This window comes from Nelumbo nucifera, chromosome 2, assembly GCF_055504915.1.
Source record: "Nelumbo nucifera cultivar China Antique chromosome 2, China Antique-T2T, whole genome shotgun sequence".
Classification (NCBI taxonomy): Eukaryota; Viridiplantae; Streptophyta; class Magnoliopsida; order Proteales; family Nelumbonaceae; genus Nelumbo; species Nelumbo nucifera.
The window spans coordinates 22,888,059-22,899,463 of NC_142650.1; the positions used below are offsets into that span (position 1 = coordinate 22,888,059).

At 37.9% G+C, this 11,405-nt stretch overlaps 1 protein-coding gene across 2 annotated transcripts; it reads left to right on the top strand.

Annotated features, from left to right (window-relative positions):
• Positions 1 to 3,611: 3,611 nt before the first annotated feature.
• On the top strand, positions 3,612 to 10,769 carry LOC104595221 (serine/threonine-protein kinase AFC3). 2 transcript variants are annotated; one of them, XM_010255840.2, is made up of 12 exons: positions 3,612 to 3,948; positions 4,125 to 4,245; positions 5,048 to 5,074; positions 5,161 to 5,314; positions 5,410 to 5,458; positions 6,240 to 6,354; positions 6,534 to 6,625; positions 6,726 to 6,873; positions 9,637 to 9,701; positions 9,793 to 9,890; positions 9,985 to 10,087; positions 10,316 to 10,769. In XM_010255840.2, exons 1-12 carry the CDS (start codon positions 3,859 to 3,861, stop codon positions 10,451 to 10,453), a joined length of 1,200 nt encoding a protein of 399 aa, XP_010254142.1. In that variant the 5' UTR covers positions 3,612 to 3,858; the 3' UTR covers positions 10,454 to 10,769. The 2 variants fall into 2 exon arrangements, with proteins under 2 accessions (XP_010254142.1, XP_010254140.1); XM_010255838.2 differs by having other exon boundaries at positions 3,683 to 4,035.
• Positions 10,770 to 11,405: the final 636 nt, after the last annotated feature.

Below are 11,405 nucleotides of genomic sequence, written 5' to 3' on the forward strand. Positions count from 1 at the left end.
TCCCCTTTCTCTCCTCCCCTTTTTTCTTCCCATTTTCCTCTGTTCTGTCCAAACTGTCTAGTCACCCCTTGTGGTCTTGAAGTTCCATGTTCTACATTCTTACTATCCATTGGGTTTGCTAGAGTCGATTGTGAATCATATGCAACCTACTTTAGCGACGGAAACCATGGGTGCTGAGACATTCACATTGAATATTACGAGGGTAATGGGTCGGTGGCGATTGATACGGGGATCGTTCAGGCGTCGGTAACCTAGACAGTTTTTTATCAAAACCCAGTTTCCATCTTTGCAGTTTTGAAGGTTTTATTGCTGAGAGCGATTTTTGGGAAGGAAGCCCTTGGGGCGACGAGGAGTGGCAATGCCAGGGGTGGGAGCTGCACCTCCAGAAATTTCGTTTTCGCCAGAGAATTCACCTTCTCTAGAGATCCCACTAACCCATCTCTCCTCTCCTCCAGGTTTCCACAAGGAGATCCTATCAGGTGCAGCCGTTACTGGCGTACAAAGAACCGCCCTTGCTGTTTCTCTTTGTTTATAGCATTGTACTAGTGGTATGAGATTTTTTTCAAAATTTCTTTTCGTTTTTTTACTTTTTTAATTTCGTTCTGGTTTTGATGTTTTTTTAATATTTTAATTTTTTTTCTTACACGAAAAATTGTATGTAGCTGCAAAGCAGCATTCTTTTCTTGGGGGTGGGCTTCACTGCTTTAGTTTAGCAGGGAAGATTTTTGTCAGAATAATTTGAGAACAAAAATACCAAATTTCCCCTCTAGGTAGTGATCGGATCGATGTATCACTGCAAAAGGCTAGGAATCAGTTCATTCTACATATTTCTTTTGGCTTGTATGAGTTGTTTAAAAAGAAAAAGAATGATTTTGTCTAAATTTCTTTGCTCTGTTCTGGGGACCTGGACCTTAGATATATCCTGCATTCTTTGATTCATAAGAAAGAAGTTTGTAGTACGCATTCCTTTACTTAGGCTTTGGTCTCGCCTCCTCACAAGACGAGCTTGCAAGCCTCTCATCCCCAGCAAGCCATACCGAAGACGACGCGAAGAAAGCCTGACCAAGAAGGCCACCACCGTTGATGAACAACTGCGTCATCGATACAAGGAAGAACCACTCAATGTCTGAAACCTCTTCATCTACGGGATCGTCTGCAGACGCCAGAACCTCAGAAATCAACGAATTAAGCCATTTGACCTTTTCAGATTTCTGAGGTTCTGGCGTCTGAAGTAGAAAGGATTACCACTGCTGTTGTTCCTGTTTTTTTCCATTGTCAAAACAGTTATTATAAGGGTAGTATAGAGATTAAAAAATATTGTAAAGGCGTTTCTAGATGGAAGGGGGTCTTTGTCTCACGATCATAGTACAGGGGGTCTTTGTTGCAAAACAAAGTACAAGGGGTATTTGTTACATACCCCATAGTACAGGGGGTTTTGTAATTTATTTAGTTTTTCTCTTTATTTGGGTGAAGGTGGAATTACAGAGAGGTAAATATGTTATTGATCGATCTACTTTTACTTTGCTTAAGAAAAAAAGTAAGAGTCATGTGGAGATGTGTAAGGGTAGCTTTGGTTTAGACTGTTTAAGACGAAAGGAAACGCAACAAATAATCAAAGAGGAGAGAAGCAAAGAAGTGATGAAAGATTGTATGATGGTGAGTGTGATATTACTAGATTAGAACTATGGACTCTTTCTTGCAATTCTCTTTTTGATAATATATGAAGAAATTGGGAGGTGGTGGCTTGATGCTCTTCTAAGAAGGAGATAGCAAACAAAGTGTGGCTACCTCCTCTTGAAGGATAAGTGAAGTTAAATTTCAACTAAACCATAACCAAAGTAACCCTGGCCCTTTGGAATAGGAGAGATAATGAGAGATATAGTAGGGCATGTTATTGTTTGTTTTAAGGCTCAGTAGGAATGGGTGACATTGTTAAGGTTGAATTGATTGCTGCATTATAAAGAGTATGAAGTGCAAATTAATTGAATATGTTAAATGCGATAATTGGTGGGGATTTAAAATTGGTGGTGAGATGCTGAAGGAACCTAAGTATATAATTTGGCATTTTAGGGATGAGATGAAGAAAATTAAATGTCTCACTAAAGATATGAGCTTGAAGATACTGTGGGTGAAGAGATTAGCTGATGAGATGGTAAATGTATTGAACTCTAATGTAACATATAACTTTTCATTTTGTTGGGAGAGGTAGCACCTCATACCTCCCTAAGAGATATTTTATTTTTTCTAAGGGATACTTGTAATGCTTATTGTTATTAATTAATAAAGATTGTGTTTACTTGTCAAGGCTGCATTTTTAAGCAATGTAAAACATCATCGATGAGGTTTTACACTGAATCGTAAAAAAGTTATTGGTGATCTTTGAAAAGCATAGGGTTTTGCGTCGATTTTATTGATATAGTATTTATATCGATAATCAATGTAAAACTTTATTTTTGATGAAGTTTTACATCGATTTACGATGTAAAACTCCACTTCATACAAATGTCAACAAATCTAAATTGGAGTTGATTTTTATTTTGATCATGATTTACACTCCATCTAAACTCTGACAAAACCAACCGGTATAAATTTTTACATCGATGACATTTTACATCGTTTCCAAACACAACCCAAAGAAAGGGTGGAGTTTGGTATATGGAATACTAATTTTTTTCTAGGGTCGTTTACTAAAACACCCTCTATAGTTTGTGTGTATTACCTAAAGCTTTGCCTGTCAAGTTCTGTTTGTCTTTTTATTTGGGAATTTCCACAACTTTTGATCTCGAAAATACCACATGGCATTGTTCACCATATTCAACCTTTTCGAACAGGAACCAAAGTAGTAATCATCTCTTCTTTTTCTTCTTCTTCTTCAAAGTAGTAATCAAAGGTTGTGGAACCATGCCCTTTCACTATTCCCAAACAAAAAGGCAAACGAATCTTGATGGGCAAAACTTTAAGTAAGACAGATACAAATTATAAGGGCATCTTAATTAACATGGTAAAATATAAGGGGTGTTTTAATAATATACCGCTAGGCTTGAAAAGCAATGTTTTAAAACCTAAAATCCGATTGGAAATAGAACCGCTTTACTCACTAGTTTTTGACTCAACAGTTTAACCTTTCGGTTGGAACAGATAACCCATTTCAATTTAAAATGAATAATTAAAATAAAAGGCGATCAAAACTTGAAGATTCGACCATTCGGGTCAACGGATCACTTATCAAATTAACATTTTTGGCCAAAATATAAAATGAAAGACGAAATAAAACGGATTGTTTCAACAATTTTCGGGTCAAACAGTCAGACCCTCCGACTCAAGGACGGTTTGAAAATAGAAAAAGGTTTGAATCGTGGTAATTGGGAAGTGTGACAACCATCGATAATTTCTTCGTATGGAGAGGAAAGAGATTATACTATAGTGAAAAGAATAATAAATAATAGGGGGTATAATAGTAATTATATTGTCACCATTCCATAAGACTTAAGAGGTCTATTTGTAATAAGGAAGGAAGGTTGTGGGTGTTTTGGTGAATGTACGAGTAACTGGTGTATTCTGTTTTGTCCCTTTTCTTTTTTTTTATCTCATCCTTTATGATCGGTCGGACCTGAGGGTAGCGCCACTCGAGTTTCGGTAGCAGTCTCCGATAAATATTGATGTTCCCCCACTGACTCATACCCCTTCGCTTTAGCCTTTTCTCTTGTGTTGTGCGCTTCTCTCTCCATCTCTCTTCGCTTCTCTGTCGACAAACAAACAAAGAAAACAAAAAACTGTATATTTTCTTGAGATTTTTGTAGGGATCGTTTTGTTGCAGAGGGAGGAGATACAGAGATAAGAGAAAGATCGGAGTCGTCTATGGTGACGATCGAATTGGAAGAGATGGAAAGACAACGAACGAGAAAACGCCCCCGCCTGGCGTGGGATGTTACGCCTGCCGAAGCAGAGGTTGGTTTGGATCTGTGTGAAGTTGAGTTAGGGTTAGGGTTTCGAAGGGCGCCCGGTGGCATCCATGAGAGACAATATAAAGCTAGGGTTTGTATGGACGCTGTGAGGCACAGTTTGGGTTTTTATCTGTCTTGGAATCTGACACCGCTTGGAAATGGCTCGCTGCGTCTGTGTAGGCTGCTCGGCTGCCGACCTTCACTAAAGGGACTTTGGTTCGCCCTGCGTCGCCGCCGTGGAGGGAGGACGATCGGGAAGGGCATTATGTGTTCAATCTAGGGGAGAATCTGACTCCAAGATGTAAGAAAGACTATCACGAAATCTTATTTCCTTTTTTTTTTGTATTTTCTCTATCTTATAATCTTATTCTTTTTGGCTACTCTCTCTTGGGTTGAAAGAATTTGCGGGTGCTAGAATTGACTCTTTAATTGAGTGAATTATGGAAGATTGTTGCTTTCGCATTGAAAGTTATTTGTTATTGATCCAAAAAACAAACAACAAACAAACAAAGATCGTTGCTTTCGCATTGTTCTGTTTTCTGTTTCTTTCGTGATTCCTTTTCATGGCTCTTGGTTAGGACCTTGACTAGGTTCTAGCTTTAGAAGTTGAGCTCTTATGTTAATATTTCCGTTTTATGATTATGCTCGAATCCCGTTAGCCAATTATGTGTTTTGGGGGAAAAATATGTTTAAACTGTTATTGTTTATTTGTATAAGAAGTCATCTTGACACAGAGTTCAGAATCCTTTCTAGTATCTCTTTTATGGATATAGTTGAATTTTGCTGTAAATTTGTGGCCTTTTGAGTTTAAGAGTTATGTGCACAGTATTTTTCTGTTTCCCAAATCACTTGTTGAGTGCTCTCCTCTTAAATGCATTCAATTACAAAATTTAGATCATTGTTTGTTTGTTTTAGGTGTTAATATATGACAAAATTTTAGTTATTGCTGGTTTTGGTTGGGTGACTTTTCATTTCTTCATATATTAATAATTGGATCATGGATGATGATTCCTTCTCATAATCTCATGCTAAGAAGCCATGGTTTAGGGATTTTGGATTTCTTTTTCTAACTATAGTTGGTTTTTCTTTCTACTGTTTTGCAGATAAAATCCTTAGCAAGATGGGTGAAGGTTAGCTATCAAGTGTCGTGCTGTCTTCTAGATCTTTTCTTTATGATTATGGTTATGTCCATGTCAGAAAATTTCTAGTACTGTAGGCACATTTGGCCGTGTTTTGGAATGTTGGGATCGTCAAACACGAGAGTATGTGGCAATCAAAGTAGTCCGAAGCCTAAGAAAATACCGTGAAGCAGCAAAAATTGAAATCGATGTGCTTCAGCATCTAGCTAAGAATGATAGAGGTGGCTCCTGGTATGCATATATATTGTGTTTGCATTTCAAATAAAATCTGCTACTGTTCCAACTTCCAACTGTTATACTTATAATTTTTTTTTCTTATTGTGCAGCTGTGTGCAGATTCGAGACTGGTTTGACTATCGCAATCACATATGTATTGTAAGTACTTACTCCATGCCTTTGTTTTAGTTATATTCTCTCTGTTGCAGTTTAGAAAATAGTGTTTGTTATTCCTATTTAAAGTTCTTAAGTGGTGGCTGAGTGTTACCATCTACATTGGACCGATAAGACTCAATTTTCATAATCATCACATCCTTTCTACCTTTGGGTTTTTAAAGATCTATGTGTTCCACTGATCGTTGTAATTGTAATTGTTTTCAAAGATACTACTGCTATAATATCAATCCCAACCCCAGCATCAATGAGAAAGAGACAACCCCCAATAAAAGTTGCACTTGTCCTTACCTTCCATAGCAAGCATCTTCCAAAGCTTTAGGTAAATCTTCATTCAATGAATTTCCCAGTTCCCATTAGTTTATGCAAGATGCTTACCAATCTATGAACTTCTGACCATCATGTTTGGGAACTCATGGCGCATCCTACGATGGTAGGCTAATGAAATATGGTGTGCTTTCAGTTAAACTCTCCATATGCCCATTGGCTAGGGCAATATGACTTGAATCCCCCCAAATATAGATTGTTAATCTTTTTAGTATTTCTCCCTCCCATGGGAACACTGGAATGCATATTTCATTTCAACTTTCATAAAAAGTAACTGTGGATGCTATAACCATTTTATGTTGCGTACATTCTTTATAATGAATGGATAATAAAGCTTAATGCTTGGTTTGATTTCATTTGCCCCTATGGACTTAATTTGTGATACTGGAAAACTTGATATTGAAACATTTCTTTAAATGAACTTCAATGGTGTTACCAGGTGTTTGAGAGGCTTGGACCAAGTTTGTTTGATTTTCTACGGAGAAATAAATACTGCCCATTTCCTGTGGATCTTGTCCGGGAGTTCGGACGTCAGCTTTTGGAGTCTGTAGCATGTGTGTGGATTATATTTGGCCTTCTCTTTTTGATTCCCTTCACTATTTTTCTATCCTAACCATTGTCCCAAGCTTTGTTTTGTTCTGTTTTGATTGTCCAGGGCCCAGACACCTTTTCTTTTTTTTTTTAATGTGTACATTTTTTTAATTCAGTTGTTATGCTTTATAACATCTGACAGATATGCATGATTTACGTCTAATTCACACTGACCTGAAGCCAGAAAATGTACTTCTTGTGTCTTCTGAGTATGTAAAGCTGCCAGGGTATAAGGTATCTTGCCTTTTCCACAATTATTTGGAAATAGTGCCATTTCAGGTATCGGGTATCTAGACTTGGTAATTATGTTGAGTAAATGCTTGGAATGGTACAGAAGAATTCTTCAGATGAGGTGAATTTCAGGTGCTTGCCAAAGTCAAGTGCCATAAAGCTGATTGATTTTGGTAGTACTACCTTTGACAATCAGGATCATAGCTCCATTGTTTCTACAAGGCATTACCGAGCACCAGAAGTCATTTTAGGTAAACCAGTTACTGTAGATGTGAAATATAGTACTTCTTTTATTTGCATTTGTATGAGATGTTCCCTGAAGGGGAAAATTCGCTACTTGATTAATGAATTCTCAAATCAATGTAGAGTAGAGCTACAGGCAGCTTTCATTTTAGTTTCCCTCTCTCCCCTCTTCTATAGTTTCAGCTTTTAGTCTTATGTCATAATCTTCTTCTCTACTTCATTAGTCTAGTTTAGTGCAATTTGTCAAGGAAATGGTGAACAGTGAACTTTGGTGATTTTGGTAGCCTTTTCTTGCACTTGCAAACCTGGAAACAGGAATTGATCTCAAATAGTTGTGGGGTTCTTTTTTTTATAAGAAACGGTAACTTTCATTAATAAGATTAACTAAAGAGTACAATTGTCACCCAAAAAATGGATGGAGAATGGTTAGGATAGAAAAATAGTGAAGGGAATCAAAAAGAGAACAAAACAAGCCCAAAACTCCTCTCTATTTATCCCAAATGGTTGTGGTATTTTCCCCCAAGGAATTCCTTTTGGTTCTAAATTATATTTTGTCTTGCTAGCTAATGAACAAGCCAGCATTATCTCTGGTTGCTTTGGAGAATAGCAATTATTTTTTCTCTTACCTCGTATTTGCAAAATAATCAATCCCCATACGTCTACAATTCCACTTATGTTTCTATTCTTAGAATTCGGAAACCTTTCTTACCTCCATATTCCTGACAGATTTCACATTTGGCCACTTCAGAGTGCTTTGTATCTGTACACTACAATCTTATACCTATCTTCCTTTTTTTAGATTGGTTCTTGACGTTATAATTATCATTTTAGTAAACCAAGTTATAAACATTAGATTTGTTTTTTGTTTGTGTACGCAGAAGTTTATTACATGTCTTGAACACAACCATTTGGTTGCTGGACATTCATTGTCATGTGAGGGAGTTTTGTGAGGTTTCCTTTTTATCTGTTATTAACCTTCAGGGGTCTTGTTCTTCAATTATCAAAAAAAAAAAAAAAAACTTACAAAGGATACATAATAAATCCATGCTTCAACATCTACTACATTTTTTAATTATTTGTGCAATTAACTACTTTTGGAGGTTGACATGTCGGACAACTATTGGTACCCGGGTACTTGGCAATTATGCCATGTACCAAGGTAACAATGCATCTGAGCTAGGCTATTTTTTTTTCAGTAAAAGTGATTTTATTAAGAAGATGATAATAGATTTAGTACAGAGAATGAGTAGCCTCGGCTACCCCAATAACCTTTGAAATTCCACCTAGGATTTGCTTTACATCCTTACACCTGAGCCCAAAGCCAATGTTCCCTATTAGCCCCTTGCTTCACTAGCTGGTTTGCAAATCCATTTGCTGCTCTTAGAGTCCACTGATAATATTTGCAAATCCATTTCTGAATACCCATGGGGTCTTCCCATCTTGCTTTAGCCAGCTTATAACTACTTTGGAATCGCCTTCTAAAACCAACTTTCTCACCCCTATTTCCATGGCTTTTTGTATTCCGAAGACCACTGTTTTTAGTTCAGCTGTAATGGAGTCACCCCAACCAATCGGGCCTGAGTACAGCCCCACTATTGTCCCCCTGTCATCTCATATGACCCCATCAATTCCAGCCACACCCGGGTTGCTAAAACTGCTCCCATCAAAGTTTAATTCGAGGAATCCAGATTCAGGAGGATCCCAACTTCTTAAAACCTTTTTTGCAGCTGACGAGGATGCTACAGTCCTCCAGTTCCTGATTATGTCATCCATAGTAAAGTCTGAAAATAAATCCATAGATTTCACCCATGAGATTACTTTTATCATAATCCCTTCTATCAGCAATTCCTTACACCTTTTCTTCCCTTCAAAAATTCTCTGATTTCTTTCCTCCCATATCATCCACAGTACTGCTGCCTGTGTGCATCTCCATTAAGTTCTTCCTCTTCTTTTTGGCCATCTGAAGGTGGAGGCTTCAAACAGTCTTCCCAAGCTCACCGGGGTATCCCACCTGCATCCAAAGAGAAAAAAATAAAAAAAAAACAATCCCAAATGCTGCTAGCTACAGGACAGGAAACAAATATATGAAAAGCAGTTTCACCAGGGTGATTAGAGGTCAAAGTTTTGAAAAAGGACGCACAACTGAACGCTTCAAGGGGATTACGAGCCCAGATTCTAGTATCTGGCTTGGCAGGATCAATGAATACCCCGTCAAGCAACTGAACAATAGAAGACACCAAATCCAACTCAGAATTTCTCACATTTCTGCGTAGACCCAGATTCCAAGCAAAACCAGTCTGTGAAGGAGAAGGGGACAGGAAATCAGCAACCGGTTTACCCTTAAGGCAAGACAGGGCATAAATTGATGGGAACAAGGTCTTTAAAGAATAGTCACCCACCCATACATCTGAGCTAGGCTATTAGCGTTATGGATTACTGTAGAATGCAATATTTTAGAATAGTACCTTTAGAATCCAATGGCATACTTTCATTAGGGAGGAAGAAAGCCCTAACATTATCACCACATCAAGGGACCAAATTTTATGGATGGAACTCTTGGGGAGTGATACTATCCAAAAATCCTAGACCTGATTTTAACACAACAGAAAACTGAACTCTAATTCAAGATAATCGAATCTCTGTTTAGAAATGTCTTGGCAACTAAAATGCTTCTCTACATTTGTATCGTCTGTGGAGCTAATGTCTTTTTTGATGTAGCTGGTACCTTTTTACTTCACTCATCATCTCATCATATGCATATTTGGTTGCAGGTTTAGGATGGACTTATCCTTGTGATCTGTGGAGTATTGGTTGCATACTTGTTGAACTTTGTTCGGTTAGCCATCTAAATCTTCTAGAAATTCATGTTGCAGCTTGATTGGGTGTAGGAAATCATTGGTTTGAAATTATTCTAAATATTGTTTCAGGGTGAAGCATTGTTTCAGACCCATGAGAACTTGGAGCATTTAGCGATGATGGAGAGAGTATTGGGACCATTGCCAGAGCATATGATTCGGAAAGCCAAGTGAGTGTCTGCATTCTATATCATCCGAAATTGTTAGTTTGTAGTTTTTTAGCGGTAATGGTTTGAGACATAAATATCCACCTTATTTCTGCAGCCGTGGTGCTGAGAAGTATTTCAGACGAGCAAGGTTAAATTGGCCTGAAGGAGCTGTTTCAAGAGAAAGTATTAGGGCAGTGAAGAAACTTGACCGTCTGAAGGTTTGTTCCCCCCCTCTCTATTTTGGATAGGCACTTGCTTTATTCTGCATTAACATCAGAAGTTTTCACCTCATTAAAGGCAGAAAACTCTGGTTGTCATTGCTGGGGAAACCCTTGTTGACAGCCCAGGCTGTTGAGCTTAGACAGCCAAAAATTTTTCCCATTGAAGGATTTAAAATGTTGGCTTATCTATAGTTTTCGTTTAACAACTTACATTTATCATTGCAGAATCTGGTCTCACAACATGTTGAATCTTCAAGTGCCTCCTTAACAGATTTACTACATGGCCTGCTAAAATTTGAGCCATCAGAACGACTAACAGCTCGAGAAGCCCTTAACCACCCTTTTTTTAGAAATCCAACTTGAGTAAGGAAACGAAGAGATAGAGCAGTAGGCAGCATCAGAAGAAACCAAATTTCCTTTGGACCCTCTCAGCTGTCTTTGGAAGATAAGAAGCCGACCAGGGGGTGGGCCCCCGCAGCTTAACATGTGCCCTTCCAAATTAATTTTGGCATAACCGAGAATGGGATTCTTATTTCTTGCACTAGAGAGCATATTCCCTCTTTGTACGCAATATGATTATGTATGCCATCATAAAATTATGTTGTACTAAAAGGTGGTTTGTAAATAGATCAAGGTTCGTCTGATAAAAAATAGATAGAGCAAGGTTCGTTTCACATCACTTACTGGCGTAGCAACAACTGTGTGTTTGTGTCATTCTTTATTTACTAATTTGTTTGTTTTTTTGTGGGTGGGGAGTGGGGAGTGGGGGGTGGGGGGGAATGGTTCACGAATCACGAGGGGAAAGACTTGGGCTGGTTGTGTCAAATGTTACGATCAGGATGTTACTTTAACCAATTTATTATATTCCAAATTTCCAATTAGAAACTGCTTTAAAAAATTAACCAGACCACCTAAATTGTTTGGTTTCCCTATCAAGTAAAATCTGTAGCGTCATTATAAAGATGTCAAAATTCGTAAGTACATTTTTTATGGCCATTCAATACTACATAAAAATGCGCATTAACCCATAATTTATTAGTTTCTATGCAAATAATGAAATAAGTAGGTTGGAATTGGACCCAGGTTCCATCTGAATTAATTCATTACCGTTGAGGCCTTGCGAAGCCCGCTAGCAGTCAAGGTTTTGCCTTATATCAGTTATCAGTGGGGATAACAGACTTCAAATTTTGGTCATGAGACAGGTTTCAAATTAGTCCCTAAAACATAACACCCCCCCTCCCTAAAACCTTTTGTAACAGTGGATGTATTCTTTTTAGGTATTTAGTGCCACGTCCCAAATCGGTGATTGTGGGAA

What these genes read in the sequence shown, in the direction of transcription:
- LOC104595221 (XM_010255838.2), top strand. Translation starts at nt 3,859, where the DNA reads ATGGTGACGATCGAATTGGAAGAGATGGAAAGACAACGAACGAGAAAA. An exon ending in CCTTAGCAAGATGGGTGAAG is followed by an intron (nt 5,075 to 5,160) that starts GTTAGCTATCAA and finishes CTAGTACTGTAG; the next exon opens with GCACATTTGGCCGTGTTTTG. An exon ending in TACTTGTTGAACTTTGTTCG is followed by an intron (nt 9,702 to 9,792) that starts GTTAGCCATCTA and finishes ATATTGTTTCAG; the next exon opens with GGTGAAGCATTGTTTCAGAC.